This window comes from Gorilla gorilla, chromosome 6 (genome assembly GCF_029281585.2).
Source record: "Gorilla gorilla gorilla isolate KB3781 chromosome 6, NHGRI_mGorGor1-v2.1_pri, whole genome shotgun sequence".
Classification (NCBI taxonomy): domain Eukaryota; kingdom Metazoa; phylum Chordata; class Mammalia; order Primates; family Hominidae; genus Gorilla; species Gorilla gorilla.
The window spans coordinates 87,144,129-87,164,943 of record NC_073230.2 but is presented as its reverse complement, the minus strand read 5'-3'; the positions used below and the strand labels follow the sequence as shown (position 1 = coordinate 87,164,943).

At 51.9% G+C, this 20,815-nt stretch overlaps 1 protein-coding gene across 2 annotated transcripts in view; it reads left to right on the top strand.

Moving 5' to 3' along the window:
* COL26A1 (collagen type XXVI alpha 1 chain) overlaps window positions 1-20,815 on the top strand; it is a 194,705-nt gene that overhangs the window by 153,345 nt on the left and 20,545 nt on the right. For both annotated transcript variants that reach the window (XM_031013509.3, XM_055392953.2), the window contains exon 4: window positions 15,480-15,541. In XM_031013509.3, the coding sequence (XP_030869369.1) occupies window positions 15,480-15,541 (62 nt within the window). The remainder of the gene's footprint in view (window positions 1-15,479; window positions 15,542-20,815) is intronic.

Sequence of the window (20,815 nt, the reverse complement as noted above, 5' to 3'; positions counted from 1 at the left end):
AGAAGATAGCTGGGCTGGAAGACAGGGTTGGGGTGCTCCAGGGCTTCCCCCACTGCAGTCAGAGAAGCTTCCCTTCTCCCCGCTTTTTTTTTTTTTGAGATGAGGTCTTGCTCTGTGTCCCAGGCTGGAGTGCGGTGGTGCGATCATAGCTCACTACAGCTTCGAACTCCTGGACTCAAGCGATCCTCCCACCTCGGCCTCCCGAGTAGCTGGGACTACAGGCATGCACCACCCAGGCCTAGCTTGTTCTAAAAAACTTTGAGAGACGATGTCTTGCAAAGTTGCTTAGGCTAGTCTTGAAATCCTTGGCTCAAGAGATTCTCCCACCTCTACCTCCCAAAGTACTGGGATTACAGGTGTGAGTCACTGCACCCAGCCTGTCTTTTGTTTTTAAAACTCTGCTGCCATTTCTCTCTGAAAGCCCCAATGGCCAGAGAACCTTGCCTGCATCTTGCTGTATTTTTGGGAATTTGTCTGTACCTTGAGAGGTGATTGCCTCCTCCTGAGCCTTGACCAGTGGGTGCTACAGGAAGATGAGGCCTCACCTAGTCCCAAGGCTGTGGGTGCCCCTCAGCCCTCTGGGGTTCAGAGTGCCTGGCAGTGTCAGGCCACTCCCCACCCCACCACAGCCTGGAGGCTCCAAGGCTGCCAGCTTTGTTTCATGACCCTTTGAACCTTGACCTTGGGCTTGGAGCACCATTAAGACAAATTCTTTCCCAGTGATGAAGAGCAATGGCAGCGCCAACTCCCCGTGTCCAAGTGGGTCAGGAACCACAGAGTCCGTCTCCCCCTGCACTTGGTGTCATCTTTCAGGCCCAGGCGGGGCCAGCTGCCAGCTTTGCGGGGCCCTGGAGCTATTTATGATTTCTTTCTGGATGAGGAAGAAAGGGTTAGAGCACTTGAAGCAATAACTTCAGATGAACAATACGATCCTCAGAAATCCACCCAAGAGAAGCAATTGAATCACTGAAACCGGCAAGATAAACATGTACAGTGATGTTCCCCTCTCCTGGTATCCTTGCTGCCCCAAACAACTGCTGGGACTGACCACTTATTTTTGTTGCAATGAAATCCCCATCAAGTCCTGAGGGACATTCCTGGAAGACTTGAAATCCCTCCACCGAGCACATTGTAACCCAGCTGCCTTCATCCAAGCATCCCCAGCTGTGGGGACCCCAATCTGTCCCCAACGGAGGGCCAAGAAGTACTTGATCCTGAAAGAGTCTTGTGCCTCTATACTCACACCTTCATTCTGGGGACATCTCCCATTCGTGGCTGGTCTGAAGGAAAGCTGGTCTATGGAACAGTGTTGCTGATAAATTAATATATTAATTTAATCAAACAGACCTGCCATGACCTGTTACACTTGCCTGTCCAGAAGAGGTGAGCTAAACTCATCTCCAGGTAATCTGTCTGGCAGGTGACACAGGTACAGATATGGCCCCAGGAGGTGTCAGGATCCGGGCACTAATGCTCATGCACCTTTTTGGGAGCTCTCCCGGACGTTACAGTTCTAACTCACTGACTCCTGAGGTTTCCAAAGTGGCCCAAAGCAATCAGGAGCCACAAATTCTTTTTTTAGTTTTACCCCTAGAGACAGGGTCTCGCTCTGTGGCCCAGGCTGGAGTGCAGTGGTGCCATCATAGCTCACTGCTGCCTCCAACTTCTGGGCTCAAGCGATCATCCCGCCTCAGCCTCTCCAACAAAAGGAACCAAAGTGAGCATTAGGAGGCTGCAGAGGGAGAGGCTGCCGGGCCCTGCTGGTGGCTCCCTGCCACTCTGCACAGGCTGCTGAGGCCAGGGGACAGGCTTCCTGCTCTGTGCATGTGCACCTTCTGAGATCCCACTCAGCCACTGCCAGCTGGGGGACACTGAACAGGGAGTGGGGTCAGGCACTGGGAACTGCCCTGTGCATCCTCAGGCAGAGCACAGCCCTCTCTGTGCCTCAGCCACCCATAGATCAGAGGCAGGGACCACCTGGACACTCTTTTAAAGCCCGTTCAACCTCGTCATTCTGAGTCAGTAACTAATGGAGCTAGAAGTCACGTCATCTGGGCGTCCAGTGTTCCCTCCTCTCTCCTCGGGAAAAGGAGCTGAGTTTTGCTTGCTGAGAGCAGATGGATCACATCACCACGGCTCATTCTCAAGCTTCCATGGTGAAACGTGATCCCCTGTGAAGCATCCCAGGCCCTCCGGTCCAGGCAGGGCTACAGGATGAGCAGCCAGATGCCCTGGTTCCATTTCAGCTCATCTGCTCCCTCTCAGTGGCCCTCAGTTTTCCTCCACAATAAAATGGGGCAATAATCCCCTGGTCTATTGCCTGGTCCAGATCTTTACCCTCAGCCTGCAGGGAGTGTCCTTATCTTTAGTCCCAGCTGTTTATCCAGGGAGGATGTGCAGGAAGGGACAAGCTCTCTGTGTGCATGCTGAGTAGAGACCACCACTGCTACATCCAGAAGTCCCCCCGGAGCATCATAAGCTGAAGATGGGGTCTGAAGGTCTCAGGGTACACTCTTGAGTCAAGCCCACCCAACACCTGCCTGGGGCAGGCAGGGCAGCTCAGCCAGAGACGGTGCAGAACACAGGGTCCTTGGGGACCCTCCCAGCCTCCTGATAGCAGAGCCTTTTATAGCCAAATCATTTTGGAGAGAGACTCATTTAAGAACTGGCCAGGTGCAATGGCTCATACCTGTAATCCCTACACTTTGGGAGGCCGAGATGGGAGAATTTCTTGTGGCCAGGAGACGCGACCACCCTGGGCAACATACTGAGACTTCGTCTGTACAAAAAAAATTTTAAAAATTAGCTGGGCATGGTGGTGCACACCTGTACTCCCAGCTACTCAGGAGGCAAAGGTGGGAGGAAGAGAACCAGGTTGACAGACAAGCACAGACACATACACACACACACACACACACACACACCCGTGTTCTTGCATGTTTTTGCTCCAGCAGGGGGACATGTGGAGTGGTCTTCCTTTTGCTCCCCTCTCATGCTCCTTCCCCAGCAGCAGGGCCCTGACTCTCTCTATAAGCCCCTTTATGTTTTTTCTGGACTTAGTGGAAATGGGAAACAGCTGCTGGGGGCTGCAGGGAGAAGCAGTTCCCATGCACAGTAAGGAAGCCTCACCAGATGGCTGATCTTGATCTTGGACTTCCCAGCCCCCAGAGCTGTGAGGAAATAAACTTCTGTTCTTTATAAATTACCCAGTGTATTAGCCTGTCTTCACACTGCTATAAAGATACTACCTCAGACTGGGTAATTGACAAAGAAAAGAGGCCCAACTGACTCACAATTCTACATGGCTTGGGAGGCCTCAGGAAACTTACAATCATGGTGGAAGGCAAAGGGGAAGCAAGGCGTGTCTTCACAAGGCAGCAGGAGAGAGAATGTGTGCAGGGGAAACTGCCACTTTTTAAACCATCAGATCTCATAAGAACTCCTTCACTATCACAAAAACAGCACGGGGAGACCACCCCCATGATCCAGTCACCTCCCACCATGTCCCTCCCTTGATACATGGGGATTACAATTCGAGATGAGATTTGGGTGGGGACACAGAGCCAAACCATATTACCCTATCTCAGGTATTTGGTTCTCGTAATGCAGAATAGACTGAGACAGGTGGATATACAAAAAGTGATCCCATCCAGGGTGCTAAATTCTGTAAGCCAGTTGTGTACAGGGTGCATGGCAATTGGTGGGAAGGTGGGTGCCTAAGTGCCCTTGGGGTGGTCAAGGAAGGCTTCCTGAAAGAGGTGGTGCTAGCTGACCAATGCAGGTGTGAGGGAGGGGTGGGAGCCATTTCTAGATGAGAGTACAAGACTGGTAAAGGCTTAGGAGAGCAAGAGGTGCACAGAGCATGGCAAGTAGGCCACAGCAGCAGCACATAGGGTGACAAGGTTGGATTGGCATTTTAGGACAATTAAGAGAACACTTTGGCATGTTTATTACAAACCGATCATGCCTGTGTAACCAGCACCCACATGAGCAAAGAACGTTCTCATGATCTTGAAAGCCCTCTTCTTGCCTCTTTCAGTTGTGACTCTCCCCACGGGTAACCACTCACCTGAATTCCAACACCTTAGACTCTTCTGCTTGTTTCTGAACTTCAGATAAATGGAATCAGACAGTAGGTACTTGTTTGAGTCTGTCCTCCTTCACCTGACATGTTCTGTGAGACTCGTCCACACTGTTGCATGTGGTTTGCCCACTGTTCTGACTCTGTTGCATTTCATTTTGTGATACACAATTTATTTATCCAGTTGGCCATTAATAGGAATTTGGGCTGTTTCTAATTTTGGGTTATTCTGAGCAATGCTGCCATGAACATTCTTGTGCATACCTTTCGGTGAACATATTTATTCATTTTGTGAATGAATTTCGTGCCTGTCTTGTTCTCTCATCTAGAAGTGGCTCCCAACCCTCCCTCACACCCGCATTGGTCAGCTGGCTCCTAATTAAGCACCACCTCCTCCAGGAAGCCTTCCTTGACCACTCCAAGGGAACTTAGGCACCCACCTTCTTGCCAATTGCCTTGCACCTGTGTCCAACTGGCTTACAGCACTTAGCCCTCTGGATGGGATAACTTTTCATATATCCATCTGTCTCAGTCTGTTTTGTGCTACTAGAACAAAATATTGGACACTGGGTAATTTATAAGGAACGGAAGTTTATTTCCTCACAGCTCTGGGGGCTGAGAAGTCTAAGATCAAAATCAGGCATCTGGTGAGTCTTCCTCACCGTGTTTGGGAACAGCTTCTCCTGCAGCCCCCAGCAACTATTTCCCATTTCCACTAAGTCTAGAAAAAGCAGAGAGGGGCTTCCACTGGAGTAACAGGGACTTAAGACAGAGATCAGGAAGATGTTTGATGCTGAGGTTTATTATATCCTGGCTTGTATTATCATGGGAAGGGAGGAGATATATGGGAATGGAGTTGTTGTGTCATAGAGTGGGCTTATATTCAGCCTTATTAGAGACTGCCAAAGGGGTTTTAAAAGTGGTTGTACCATTGATACTCCCACCCTCAGTGTATGACAGACAGTTCCAGTTGCTCTGCATCCTCTCTAATACTTGGTTAAAAAAAAAAAAAAGAGTAACTGTTAGTCTTTTTAATATCAGCCATTCTAGTGGCTATGTGGGAGTATCACATTGTGGTTTAATTTACATTTCCCTGATATGGCAAATGAACTTGACCCCCTCTTCATATGATCATTGGCCATTTGGAGCTCTTATTTTGGGCATACACATATTCCAAGAATCCTCTTCCAGTTGGTGATATACTTCTTCATTCATTCTCTTAATGGTGTCTTTTGATGAAAAGAAATTCTTCTTTTTTTTTTTTTTTTGAGATGGAGTTTTGCTCTTGTTGCCCAGTCTGGAGTGCAATGGCATGATCTCAGCTCACCACAACCTCCGCCTCCCGGGTTCAAGCCATTCTCCTGCCTCAGTCTCCTGAGTAGCTGGGATTACAGGCATGTGCCACCATGCCTGGCTAATTTTGTATTTTTAGTAGAGATGAGGTTTCACTATGTTGGCCAGGCTGGTCTCAAACTCCTGACCTCAAATAATCCACCTGTCTCAGCCTCCCAAAGTGCTGGAATTACAGGCGTGAGCCACCACACCTGGCCCGAGAAATTCTTAATTTTAATGTGGTCTACTTTATCAATTTTTTAAATGGTAATGCTTCTTGTATCCTGCTTAAGGACTCTATTTTGGGGTCATATAGGTAGTCACCTATGTTTTCTTCCAAATGCTGTATTTTTTTACCCTTTATGTTTAGATCTACAATCCAACTGGAATTGACTTTTGCATGTGGTATGGATTAGGGGTCAGATTCTTTTATTTTTCTTTTTCATTTGTATATCCAATTGACCAGCACCATTTATTGATATGTCTATCCTTTGTCTTCTATACTGCATTTGCGCCTTTTTCATAAGCCAAGTGATGTGTAAGTGTGGATCTATTTGTCTAACTTTGTACCATCCATCTGTCTCATGTCTTAATTACTATAGTTTTGTAACAAGGTCTCAATTCTAGTAGTATAAATCTTTTACTTTTGTTCTTCTTCAAGACTGCCTTGACTAGTCTTGGACATTTGTATTTTCATATACATTTTGGAATCAATCTGACAATTTCCACCAAAAAAAAAAAGTCTACTGGGATTTTGACTGGGATTGCATTGAATCTATAGATCAACTGGAAGAATTTATATATATTTATTTATTTATTTTCAAAAACAACAATTGTGGCCAGGCACAGTGGCTCATACCTGTAATCCCAGCACTTTGGGAGGCTGAAGTGGGCAGATCACTTTAGGTCAGGAGTTCGAGACCAGCCTGACCAACATGGTGAAACCCTGTCTCTACTAAAAATACAAAAAATTAGCCGGGCATGGTGGTGGGTGGCTGTAATCTCAGCTACTCGTGAGGCTGAGGCACTAGAGTTGCTTGAACCCAGGAGGCAGAGGTTGCAGTGAGCTAAGATGGCACCACTGCACTCCAGCCTGGGTGACAGAGTGAGACTCTGTCTCAAAGAAAAAAAAAAATGACTATTGCAGTGACATCGATGATTAATCACCTGTACTCCCCCTACTGCTAAGGGAAAAACCTTCTATACAGTTGAGTTACAAAGGAAAATCAAGACAATTTATCAGGCACCTACAGCCAGAAAATGCTCTGTTGTTTCCAGAGGTATAGACCTGACATGTTTGATGTCCCAGCATAACACACCAACCCAGTGGTATAGACACTGACATGTTCAATGTACTAGTGTAACACACCAGCTGCAATTTTTACTGGGATGGGGAGAATTAATATCTTTATAATATTGAGTCTTCCAATCCATGAACATAGTATATCTTTCCATTTATTTAGTTATTTAATTTCTCTCAGTGGTGTTTTATAGTTTTCAGTAGATTTAGTCCTATGTAATTTCATACTTTATGATGCTTTTGTACATGGTATCACTTAATTTCTTTTTCTATTTGCTTGTTGTATGTAGGAATACGATTGATTTTTGTAAACTGTCTTTATATTCCAGCCACCTTGCTAAACTAGCTTAATAATTCTATAACAGTAGTTTTTCATTAGATCTTGCTGGGGGGAAGATGCTTTGGCCTGTGGTCCAGCCATGGTGCAAGACCCATCAACCTTGAATAAGGGTTGGATGTGGAGGCAGAGAGGGAGAAAAACAGACTCTGCCAGCCAAGTCAACAGAACCCCCAGGGTTATAGACAGACTTTGTCCATGCCCAGTCATGGTCCAGGCACTTGCTTTCATATCATTGAGAATGGGTGCCCCAGAGAAGAATCTTATGAATCTTATGATTTGTGAGTGTGTGGCATGGCCTTTGATGCCAGCTTTCTAAGAGCCAGGTGGAGCAAGAGTGCTGAGATAGTTCCCACTCAGTATCCACAGTTCGACTTCATTCTTTTTTTTTTTTTTGAGACAGAGTCTTGCTCTGTCACCCAGGCTGGGATGCAGTGGCCTGATCTCAGCTCTCTACAACCTCTGCCTCCTGGGTTCAAGCCATTCTCCTGCCTCAGCCTCTAGAGTAGCTGGGACTACAGGCGTGTGCCACCATGCCCAGCTAATTTTTTGTATTTTCAATAGAAACGGGGTTTCACTGTGTTAGCCAGGATGCTCTTGATCTCCTGAAGTCGTGATCCATGCTCCTCAGCCTCCCAAAGTGGTGAGATTACAGGTGTGAGCCACTGAGCCGGCCTCTGACTTCATTGTTTTTCTGTTTTTTTTTTTTTGAGATGGAGTCTCTCTTTGTCACCCAGGCTGGAGTGCAGTGGCGTGATCTCGGCTCACTGCAAGCTCCGCCTCCCGGGTTCAAGCAATTCTCCTGCCTCAGCCTCCTGAGTAGCTGGGATTACAGGCGCCCGCCATCAAGCCCGGCTAATTTTTTGTATTTTTAGTAGAGACAGGGTTTCACCGTGTTAGCCAGGATGGTCTTGATCTCCTGACCTCGTGATCCGCCCACCTTGGCCTCCCAAAGTGCTGGGATTACAGGTGTGAGCCACCGCGCCTGGCACTTCATTCTTACTTAAGTTAGAAAGTGACCAAACGTAGAGACTTTCTTCCTTTGACCCCCCTCCTACATGGCAGTCCAGCCTTTATACTGACACCCCAATGCTACCCTGCTGGCTCACCTCTCAATGGGATTTTGATAATGGGGATCCAGCCAGTCTCCTTGGGGACAGCCACAGTGGGCCATGCTGCCCTCCTATTGGCCATGGTATCTTTTTAGCTGGAGCAGGACTGCGTTTTCTTTTTCTTTTCTTTTCCTTTTTCTTTTTTTTTTTTTTTGAGACAGAGTTTCGCTCTTGTTGCCCAGGCTGGAGTGCAATGGCGTGATCTCGGCTCACTGCAACCTCCGCCTCCTGGGTTCAAGCGATTCTCCTGCTTCAGCCTCCCGAGTAGTTGGGATTACAGGTGCCCGCCACCATATCCAGCTAATTTTTGTATTTTTAGTAGAGACGGGGTCTCTCCATGTTGGCCAGGCTGGTCTTGACCTCTCAACCTCAGATGATCCGCCCACCTCAACTGCCCAAAGTGCTGGGATTATAAGCATGAGCCACTGCTCCCAGCCTTCTGGATGGATTTTTAAGGATTGCCTCCAACTGGGCCCTGGTTGGGGTGGCCTGCTGGTGACACTTGCCCTGCACATGCCCTCTGCCTGTAGACCCCTCTGAGACCTCTCACAGAGGGAGCTGGGCCTCTGGGGACAGGACCATCCGTGTGCCTTGCCTCCCACTGGGATCTTGTGGCTCAAGTAGACCCCAGCTGCCTCTTTCCATTTCCCTGCAATAACCAACTCCTGCCCTATCTGCAAATCCCCTCTCAGGGCCCAGGCCTTGGGAATCCAGCCTCATTTGGGAGGTGGGTCCTGAATTCTGGGAGCAGAGCCATCACCAGGAGCAGTGCTGACCAAAGGCAGATGGCAGGTGGACTTGACAACTGTTGTCCTGCTGTGGGTGGGCAGAGCCCGGAAGTGAGAGGCTGAGGAGGAGGTCACCAGTGGCAAGAGTGAAGAGTCCCGGAGCCTGAGGCCACTGGAGCTGATCCAGTGTAAACCCCCTTTATAGATGGGAAAACTGAGGTGTGGAGAGAGAGAGGGTGTCTCAAGCCACACGGTGAGTTCCTGGCCGACTGAGACCCAGGTCTCTATAGTTCTCTCTACAATGAACACACCGCACAATCAACTCTCTCTCTCTTCTGAAACAGCGTCTCAAAAGGACACTACATCTCCAGCCCAGGCTGGAGTGCAGTGGCACAATGACAACTCACTGCAGCCTCCACCTCCCAGGCTCAAGCAATCCTCCCACCTCAGCCTCCTGAGTAGCTAGGATTACAGGCACATGCCACCACATCTAGCTAATTTTAAAATTTTTTCTAGAGACGGGGTCCTGCCATGTTGCCCCGACTGGTCTCCAACTCCTGGGCCCAAGCGATCCTCCCACCTTGACCTCCCAAAGGGCTGGGATGACACACATGAGCCACCCCACCTGGCCTGCTCTCTCTCTATGTCTCTGTCTGTCTCTTTCTCTTTTCTTTTTCTTTTTTCTTTTTATTTTTTTCTCTTTTTGAGATGGAGTCTAGCTCTGTTGCCAGGCTGGAGTGCAGTGGCACGATCTCGGCTCACTGAAACCTCCGCCTCCCAGGTTCAAGCGATTCTCCTGCCTCAGCCTCCCGAGTAGCTTGGATTACAGGCACGCACCACCACGTCCAGCTGATTTTTTTTTTTTTTTTGTATTTTTAGTAGCGACGGGGTTTCACCATGTTGGCCAGGATGGTCTTGATCTCTTAACCTCGTGATCCGCCCGCCTCAGCCTCCCAAAGTGCTTGGATTACAGGCGTGAGCCACTGCGCCCAGCCTGTGTCTTTCACACACACACTTGCTTGTGCACCCACAAACACAGACTAGTTTGCCTGGTACGTTGACACTTCCAACATACACCTATTGGCAAAGGTTTCCCCCACTGGTTTCTGCGTGGGTCCTAGACGCTGGGAAAGGCACTGTGGCCCCAGGTGCTCCAGGGCCAGTGTGTTCTCAGAGGGGCCAGGCACGTGGGACACTTCATAATCCTGGAAAGTTAGCGACCACATCGTAGAGTAGTTCGGGCAGGGCCTCCTCTGATCACAGAGCCAGGAGGGGGCAGGATCAGCACCCCCATCACCATTTCCATGTTTCCAGCACTCCAGTGAATAATCAGAGAAAGTTAAACAAACATGCTTTAATTGCCTGTCGATGACAGATGCCAAGGGAATGAAAATCCCGTCCGGTTCTGGAGCGCCTGCCCGGGGATGGGGGTGGTGTGGGGAGTCCGAGCTGGCTGGGCCTCTAGGGCCTCACCACAGCTGGGGAGCTGGACCCACCCCACAACCCCCATGTCCACCGTTGGCCAAGCTGCTCCTCACCTGCCAAGCAGGGTGCCCGGTGCCAGAGCAAACTGGGCCCAGGCCCAGCATAATTTCCAGAAATAGGTCTTTGAGATAGCTGGGCCTCCCCCTCCATCCGCTGAACTTCCCCCATGCAGGGGATCCTATTTGTTGCCTCAGGCCCTTGAAACACTCTGCTCAAGGCCCCTAAAAGCCTCCAGATTTTGCAGTTTGCCCAGAGTTCCTGGGCAGGCCAGGGCTGTCATTTGTAACTTCCCCATGTCCACCTCCTCCTCCTCTTCCCTCAGGCCCCAAGGGTGGGGTGGTGTCTTCCTGTGTGGCTCGAGCTGGAGAGTTGCTTTTCCCTTCCCTCCCCTTCCCTCTCCTCCCCTCCTCTCCCCTCCCGTCCTCTCCCTTCCCCTCCCCTCTCTGACAGGGTCTGGCTCTGTTGCCCAAACTGTAGTGCAGTGGCGCCAACATGGCTCACTGCAGCCTCAACCTTCTGGACTCAGGTGATCCTCCTGCCTCAGCCTCCTAAGTAGCTGGGACTACAGGCACATGCCACAACACCCTGCTAATTTTTGTATTTTTTGTAGAGAAGGGGTTTCACCATGTTGCCCAGTCTGCTCTCGATCTCCTGGGCTCAAGCGATCCTCCAGCCTCAGCCTCCAAAGCAGCTGAGACTACTGGCACGCACCACCATGCCTGGCTAACTTTTGTATCTTTTTGTACAGACAGGGTCTCACTATGTTCACCAGGCTGATCTCAAACTCCCGGGCTCAAGCAATCCACCCACCTCAACCTCCCAAAGTACAGGGATTCCAGACACGAGCCACCACACCCATCCTTCTTTTCTTCTTTAAATATGTTATTTTATTTTAAGGCTAGGTGCTGTGGCTCACGCCTGTCATCTCAGCTCTTTGGGAGGCCAAGCCGGGTGGATCACTTGAGGTCAGGAGTTCGAGACCAGCCTGGCCAACACGGCGAAACCCTATCTCTACTAAAAATACAATAATTAGCCAGGCACGGTGGCACGTGACTATAGTCCCAGCTACTTGGGAGGCTGAGGCAGGAGAATCACTTGAACCCAGGTGGCAAAGGTTACAGTGAGCCAAGATTGTACCACTGCACTTCAGCCCAGGCAACAGAGCAAGACTCTGTCTCAAAAGAAAATTATTTTATGTTAGATTCGGGGGGTTATATGTGCTTGTTTGTTACATGCATAATAGTAGGGGTTGGGCTTGTAGTGCACCCATCACCCAAATATTTTTTGTTTTTTGTTTTTGAAACGGAGTTTTGCTCTCTTGGCCAGGCTGGAGTGCGATGGCTTGATCTTGGCTCACTGCAGCCTCTGCCTCCCGGGTTCAAGCGATCCTCGTCCCTCAGCCTCCCTAGTAGCTGGGATTTTAGGCATCTGCCACCACACCTGGCTAATATTTGTATTTTTAGTAGAGACAGGGTTTCACCATGTTGGCCAGGCTGGTCTCGAACTCCTGATCCTCTCACCTCGGCCTCCCAAAGTGCTGAGATTACAGGCGTGAGCCACCATGCCCGGCCTCATCACCCAAATGTTGAACACTGTACCAGATAGATTATTTTTCAATCCTCATACCCCATCTTTATGTCCATATATACCCCTTGTTCAGCTCCTACTTATAGGTAAGAACATGCAATATTTGATCTTCTGCTTCTGAGTTTGTTCACTCAGAATGACAACCTCCAGCTGTGTCCATGTTGCTGCAAAGGACATGATTTTATTCTTTTTCATGGCTGTGTAATATTCTACGGTGTATATGCACCTCATTTTCTTTATCCAATCCACCATTGGTGGACGCTTAGGTTCCATCTTGCTTTTTCCAAGTGATCCTGGTCAACCCACAGAACACAGCTACTAGAGAGGGGTCATGCATCTCTGCTTTCAAGTAGACAACCCCTGAAGGCAGGCATTCGGGTCTGTGCAGCCCTGAACCTCTCCCCACCAGTATTAGAGTGTTGGCACGGTGTCATCCAGTTGCAGGAACATCCACAGAGCCTTCGGGTGGATGAGGGATGATTAGAGGTAGAGGAGAGGAGGTGGACAGATGGGGAGCAGGGTGAATGTACAGGTGGGTAGATGGGGGTGTTTAGGGCTGGGGTAGCTTGAGGTGTGGGATGGGTAGCTGGGTGGGTTGAGTGAATAGGTGAACAAATGGAACCCTGTTCATTTTGATCTCTGCCTTTCCCATTAAGGATTTCTTTCAGCTGCACAGGAATCATTGGTTGTGTAAGTTTAAGAGGAAGGCAGTAGGCTGGGTGTGGTGGCTCTCACTTGTAATCCCAGCACTTTGGGAGGCCGAGGTGGGCGGATCCCTTGAGGTCAGAAGTTCGAGACCAGCCTGGGCAACATGGTAAAACCCCATCTCTACTAAAAATACACAACTAGCCGGGCGTGGTGATGCGTGCCTGTAATCCTAGCTACCCGGGAGGCTGAGGCAGGAGAATCACTTGAACTTGAGGCAGAGGTTGCAGTGAGCAAGATTGCATCACTGTACTCCAGCCTGGGTGACAGAGTGAGACTCTGTCTTTTAAAAAAAACAAAACAAACAAACAAAAAAAACCAAAAAAAACAGGCACTGAAAGCCCCCTGGACGCCAGGGCCTTGTTGACTGGGGACTTCCTGGAGGCTCGCCTTTCAGGGACTCCACCGTTTCATCAGGGATGTCCCCAAATGTCAGTGTCGGTGGGTCTTTCCTCTTTGGTGGGCCCCTGTTTCCAGGGAGGACTCCCTCCTCTGCCCCATCTGGGGCATCTTGAGCCCCAGGAGAGCCAGTGGCTCCCAGTCTCCATCCCCGCCTTGGGTTTGCAAGGCTGGCTGGCGCACCTGGCTGCATGCACCTTGCAAAATAGTATTTGCATTGTTCATCTGCCAAGAGGTCCCTCCGCCTTTCCCTTTGCTTTGTGGATTTTATACCTTTTTTATTTCTTTTTGTTTTGTTTTGTTTTGTTTTGTTTTGTTTTTGAGAAGAAGTCTCACTCTGTCACCCAGGCTGGAGTGCAGTGGTGCGATCTTGGCTCACTGCAAGCTCTGCCTCCTGGCTTCATGCCAGTCTCCTGCCTCAGCCTCCCGAGTAGCTGAGACTACAGGCACCCGCCACCATGCCTGGCTAATTTTTTGTATTTTTTAGTAGAGACGGGGTTTCACCATATTAGCCAGGATGGTCTCGATCTCCTGACCTCATGATCCTCCCGCCTCAGCCTCCCAAAGTGCTGGGATTATAGGCGTGAGCCACCACACCCGGCCTACCTTTTTATTTCTTTATCAGCCCTTTCCTGAGAGGAAACAGAAGGGAACCTGTGTTCAATCCACCATGTTTAACTAGAAAACCACATCCCTGTATCATGTGTCTTTGGTGAAGTCCTGCCTGGTCCCAGAGTCAGAAAACTGTATATATTCCTCTAGTTGTTTGAATGTTCAGTGTTTATACCTCAGTCTTCAATCTGTTTTATGCATCAGAGGTACTGACAAGGTTTTATGGAGGAGAAAGAGTTCTATTCCTTAACAAACGCTTATAAATCACTGATTTGGGCCAGCCAGGGGTAGAAGGGAGGGAAGGAGGGAGAGGGGCCCTCTGCTAGGCCACATGTCACTGAGGAGCAGCGAGTAGGGTGTTGCCCCCTCTTGACCCGAGACTGAGCACCCTGAGGGTACAGCCTCGACCACCTATTCCCAGGGTCCTGAGACTCCCCCCAACTCCCCGTGGTTTCTCCCCAAACATCTATTGCAGAGGAATCACCCTTTGTTTTTTGTTTTTTTTAAGGACAGGGAACATTTCAAGGTGATTTGCATTCGGTGACAAAGACGGGGATAGCTCCAAGAACAAGGGGGAGGCTGACAGTGTCGGGGGGCCGTGGACTGTGCGCGTGGGCTGCAGCTCTCACCTCTCCCAAGCAGGATCGTGGTCAGCCCCAGCACGCAGAGTGGGAGCTATTCAGTTACCCAAATACCTCTTAGGCATCTGTTTAACAGTGATGGGGATGTGCAGGGTCAGGCTTTGAAATGAGCTGAAGAAAGAGAGACTTTAGGCATCCCCTGACTTCTAGAGCAATAAAAGATCTTTAGAACAGCTTTGAACCATCTATTTCATCATTAAAGAGCTCCAGGTCTCGGGCCTCGGGGGAGACAGACATAAAAAGGTAATTACAGCCCAGAGAGATGTGCTCTTGGGCGGGGTCAGCATCACGAGGCTCCTAATTGGCCTTCCGGGCTCCAGTCCCTCCTGCTTCCATCCACTGCACACTCTGCTGCCAGAGTGAGCATCTACAAATGCAAACTTGACCTTGAATTTCACCTGCCTAAGACCCTCCAGTGACCTACAGACACTGCCACAGCCCTTCCCGGGCCCCTGGTGTTAGAGCTCCTTGACCTTTCCAGCCTTGGCAGTCCTCAAGTGTGTTCTGAGTTGGCCAACATGCCCTCTTCTCACTCCCCTCCCAGCCTCAGAAAATGTACTCTTTCAGAATGCATTCCTTTTTCTTTTAGAATGCATTTGCTCTTCTCTCTGCTGAACCTGGCCAGCTATTGTGCATTTCTCAGGTCTCATCTTTGATGCCACTGCCTCCAGGATGTCCTCCTTGATTGTCCCCCTGATTGGACTGGCTTTGGCATCCCCTTCCCACCCTGTGTCTATTAGCCCAACTCCTTCCCCAGACTCTGGTTCTCAAAGTCAGGGGCCCACCTCACTATCTGTTCATCAATTGTCAGATATTTTTTGAGTCTCTGCTTTGTGCCAGTCACTGAGATTCATGGGTGAACACAATAGAAAAAGACCCCTGCCTTCATTGTGCTCACCAGCTCATGGCATCACCTTGTCTGAATAAACAGACAGTACAGTGTACTGCGCGTGCTCAGAAGGGAGGCTCAGTGGTCCAGCAGGCTGCATGGAGGAGGGGGCTCTGAGGGTAAGGCTTTGAAGGATGAATAGGAGTTTTCCAGGCAAAATGACTGGAGATTTCTCTGCTTGCCTGCCTGCCCAGAGGCTATCCTGGTGACTGGGCTGCTGTCTTCCTAGGGTGTACACTCTGCTCTCATATAAGTTCCTCTTCTCTTTCAGAATGCATGAACTGCACCCGGCTCAGTGACATGAGTGAGCGACTGACCACACTGGAGGCCAAGGTCAGTCGGGCTGGGGAGTCTGGGCCTGGGGAGCTGCCTGGGGACCTTGGGTGGTGGAGGGAGGCATCAGGCAACCACTGGGTGTGGCTGTGGAATTCCCAGCCCCAGGTTTCCAAGCAGGCTTGGACAGCCGGTCCCAGGTACTGGGTACTGTTCAGGCCTTGGTGGCTCTGGGTGGCCTTCTTGGGCTGGGAGGTCCCGGGCAGCAGGCTGGTTGTGGGCAGGTCAGAATGGTGCTGAGCTCCCGGGACCCGGGGGCTGGGAGGCTGGACACCCAGAAGACAGTGGAAAGAGGAGGGAGTCTCTGTCCCTCCAGGGCCACTGTTCCCACCTCCAGAATGGGGCTGGGCACAGAGGAACCGATGGGAAAAGACTCCGTGGAGGAGGAACTGCTGGGAAGTGACCAGCTTTCAGCCCAGTCTATAGGAACAGGACTCCCTAAGTGGAGTCAGCCCAGAGGCAGAAGGAATCCATAAAGGACAAGTAATTTACCTGGCAGTGACCCCAGGCAGCACTGGGCAGGGAGAGAGGCCGAGAAGGGTATGCCCAGTACAGGTGTGTTCATGGGCAGGTGACCTGTGGGAGCACCTGGGGCTCCATCCCACGCTCCCTCTGGGAGACAGTGGTTTTGAGCACATTTCAGGGGCAGCCCACCTTAGGGCGATGAAGCCAGGCATCTCTCCTGCCCCTCACTGGGTAACACTTACCCGAGGGTACCTCTGTCTCAGCAGGCTCATGCCAGCTCCTGTGGCTGGAGAAAGCCCTTGGCAGAGTTGCAGGTGGCCACAGGCAAAAGCCAAAGCCAGGTGGGGCTGAAGGGCGCGTGTGGGGCACCAACAGTGTCCGCCCTGATGGGGACAAGCCCCGTTCTCACCCAGAGGGCTTGGTAAGCAGGCTCTGGTGTTTAGCCAGAGGGCCTCGACCTGAGGGAGGACAGGTCTGGAGGGATGAGGCAGCCTCCAAATATCTACAAAGCCTCTTGGGACAGCAGGGTTGGCTGCACTGCCTGGCCCCCCAGGGGAGAGCCAGCACCAGGAGGCTGGAATCACCTGAGCCCGAGGCAGAGCTCTCTCAGGGGCAGAACTGTGGTGACCAGAGCACGTGGCATTGTCCAGATAGGGTGTGTGAGCAGGGCCACGTGGCAGGGAGGCTGGGTGAGGACCAGGGACCTGAGACTGTGGGGTTGGAGCCCCAGGCAGCAAGAACCCCTAGAAGAGAGCAGGGCCAGGGTCAGCCATGCCTCCACCCAGAAGAGCACACATACACAACCCTGCATACCCACATAATACATGTGCACACACATGCACACATAGGCACCTGTGCACACACATCTGTGTGCATGTGGAGACACACATACATATATACACATACAGACACACACATTTGCACATGTGCACACAGACACATGCACACACACAAAAACAGGGACACACATATGTAATACCCATGGTCACATGCACGGATACTCAGGCATACATACACACACACACAAGCATGCATGTCCATGGGCACACATACATATACACACACACGCACACACATGACACAACTGTGCACACATTAACACACACAGCCCTTGACAACTCCACATTACCCTTGGCCCTGACTTCCGCCCTGGGGGTTGCAGGTGAGTGTGGCTTGGAGTCAGACATTTGTGGGACCACCACCCGCCAGCTGGGTGACTCTCTCAGAGCCCCCCTTCCTCATCTGTAGAATGGATCAGAGCATCAGCCCTGCAGGGCTGTTGAGAGCCTCCAGGGAGATGGCAGTGGGAACCGGCTTTGGAAATGGTCTAATGCTGACCAGGAGTCAAGGATTAGTGCTGTCACCCACGCCAGCCACGTCACTGTTCCCGCCTTACAGATACGAACACACGTGTGCGGGAGACATCTGTGCAGAGCAATGATGGGGAGCCCCACGGCATGCATTCGCGGCTTCCCTTGTCCTCCAGCCCTTCCATGGGCGGGCAGGGTCTCCCAGCAGCCCAGGCTCCTGGGCACAGGCCTGGGATGGGAGAGACCCAGCTGCTCTCCTTGGAGTCTTAGCTCTTGTGGGGCAGGAGTGGAGGGCTCCAGGGAGCAAATGTTTCCACATGGGCTGAGCCGGGGCCAGGACCCCCTAGAATGAGTATAGGGGAAGATGTTGAGCCGGTGAGCTTCTGGCACCTGAGATTTTAGAAAAGGCGGGGTCCCTGAGCCATGCCCAGCCTGATGGACATTTTCCTAATACCAGAAGCCTCTGTGTGGTTTGGCACAGAGCAGCAGCCCTGGCCTCAGCCCAGTATTGTGGGTGTTAAAAGTCGCAGCTCTAGGGTAGGATGGCCACATTGCCAGCTGTCCCCCACCCACCTGGCCCACATCCTCCCATCATGAGCAATTCCTCCCTGTGGTCTTCCCGGCCCTGACACCCTCTCCACCAAGGGCCCCAGCTCCATGGCCTCCAGCAGCAGGCCCGGGGCAGAGCTTTGTCCTGTGACCCTGAGTGAGAGGACTGTGTCCTCTCTGTGTGCCTCGAGAGCTGGAGGGAGGGACAGCAGTGCGTGGGAGGAGCCCAGGCCAAGATTCCCACCCTTCCTCCACTCCATCTTGGCCAGCCCTTCCCTCTGGATCTCAGTCGGATGGCCTGGAAAATGGAAATTGGAGTCACTTCGTTTTGAGGCTGGTCCAGAGTGGGGAAGCTCAGGCAGCTCTCGAGTGGGGAGCTGGGGTTGGTAGCTTGGGCCTGGAGTGTGCAGAGATGGGGTAGCTCTGCAGCCCCCCTCCTTTTGACAGTTGTCTGCATTTCTAAGTAGGGGCTGGGAGACTCCTATCTTAGCTCCCCCGTCTTGTCTGGAGCACCTTCTGGCCGCCCACCTGCCCACTCCATGCCCACGTATGTTGAGAGGGCCTCTAGGAGGTTTTTTTAGACAAGGTCTCGTGCTATCTCAGTGTGGTGGCGTGATCTCAGCTCACTGCAACCTCTGCCTCCTGGGACAGGTTCAAGTGATTCTCCCGCCTCAGCCTCCTGAGTAGTTGGGATTACAGGTGTGATCCACCACATCCGTCTAATTTTTGTATTTTTAGTAGAGACGGGGTTTCCCTATGTTGGCCAGGCTGGTCTCAAACTCCTGACCTCAAGTGATCTGCTCGCCTTGGCCTCCCAGTGTTGGGACTACAGGCATGAGCCACTGTGCCTGGCCCCACTGGCAGCTTTGATGGCCCAGATCAGAGGGCCCTGAGAGGCAGCGGCCTGGAGAGGGGAAGGGAACACCAGCTGGGCTAGTTGCCAAGACAGCCCAGCAGCACCAGAGGCCATGCCGAGGTCAGGCGAGTCTGCAGGAGCCAGGACACGGAGCTGGGTTTTCAGCTCAGATCAGAGGCTAGGGGTCAGCCAGGGCAGAGGCTGGGATCCTAGCAGGGTGAAGGCAGAGCCAGGACAGGAGCCAGGCAGGCAGATCCCAGACAGGGAAGCAGAAATCAGATGGCTTGCATAAAACAGCAGCAACCCAGAGCCTGGACACTGGGGCTTCTGCTCCCTTAGACAAGAAGTCTGCTTTGGTATGTTGGGAAGGAGGCAAATGAGAGAAACCTGGCCAATGGTAGCTTATTCCATAAGGACATTTATTGTTTATTCCACAAGAAGTCCAGGAGCAGAGGTGGTCTCGGGATTGGTTTGGTGTCCAAGGAAGCCAGGCTCTTTGCTGACTTCTTAGTGAGCTGGTTGATGCCTCATGATTATAAAGTGGCTGCTGCAGCTCCAGGCATCACATCCTTACCTTGTATGTAAAGGCAGGAAGTGGAGGGTGAGGTGAAGCACCCAAACAGACTCCTTATGTTTCATGAGCCTGTGCTGGGGCAATGTGACCACCTCCTGGTTGCAAGAGAGCTGGGAAACTGAGTACCTGGCCAAACAGAAACGGATGGCTCTGCCTGGCTCAGGCTGGTCCTGATTCCTTTCCTGGGTCACATGTACAGAGTCACAAGAGGGAGTTCTGGGGCAAGAGAAGAAGGGGCATTGGGGGCCAGGCAACCCACAGAGTCCGCTCCATCTGCTCTCCCACTGGTGCAGACCTAGAAGCTGGTCCAGGATTTCTGCTACCCTCTGTTCCTGGGACAGGCTGGCAGGCAGAAGGCCAGCAGGGTACCGGGGAAGATTCCTGCTTGCCCTCCCCTCTCCTGCCCCGGGCTTTACTCTCTGACCTCATGGACCACAAACAGTACACGAGAGTCACAGAAGCCTCAGAGTCCCAGCAGTCTCTGGTGCAGAGGGCAGTGTCCCGGCTAGTCTGCCAGGCCACAATGACATCATCAGGGCCACTGCCCCCGAAGGCCGTAGCCTGGTTTTCTTGGCCCCACGCCCACGGCTGCCCACCCGGGTGAGTTCATGCCTGGAAAGAAATGGGATCAGTTTCTCCAGGTCAGACACAGCCAGGCCAGGAGGGCTGAGACGCTGGCAGGGGCAGATTCCAACCAGGGCCCCTCTGCCCAGGTCTGCAGGCTCTGTGGGCAGGGGTGTCCCGGTGGGAGGTGCCCCATGAAGGAGAGAGCTAGGCCTTTTGTACTGGCTGGCAGGTCACTTCGGGGGAAGCCAGAGCTTTGCCCAGAATGGGGAACGCTAGAGGTTGCCTGTAGGAGGCCAAGGCGGGACCCCTCCCCAGATCTCTCCAGGCTCCACCCTGCTCCCTCCTCCTCCGCCCTAGCCTCCCCGCACCATCCCTGCCTCCTCTCATGGTCCTCTACCTCCACTTCCCAGCCCTTGGGACCACCCCCTGTTAAATATGGCCATCTGAGGTCCCCTCGGGATACTGCGACCCACCCCCCCTCAACTTATCACCTTCAGTCCCAAGCCTGCCCCTCTCCCGTGCCCTTGTTCGACTGGGGGCATTTCTACTATTCCCAGCAGCCAGGCCTGAAAGGGGAGACACACTCCAACCTTCACCCCACCTCCTGCCCCCAGCCCCAGGAGCACCAGGGCCTGACGCTCCTACAAATCCCCTGTGCTGGCCATCCCAGGCCCCTTCCATCACGTGACCTGACAGCCACCGTCTTCTTGCTCCTCTCCAGAGCCCCTAAACTTGGCTGTGGCCCGTCAGCTTCTCCAGGGGTGCCAGTGGCTGGGGCAGGAATCGGAACCCTTCTCTCCTCCTGGAGATTCAGGAGAACGGGTCCACCCTTCACTGCCATGTGATCTGAGCCAGCTGTCCCCGCTCTCTGTGCCTCCACGAAGCTCAGCCGGGGTTGAGACAGAACTGTTGGGAGGATAAACTGTGGTTTGGTGGATGAGGCACCACTTGGG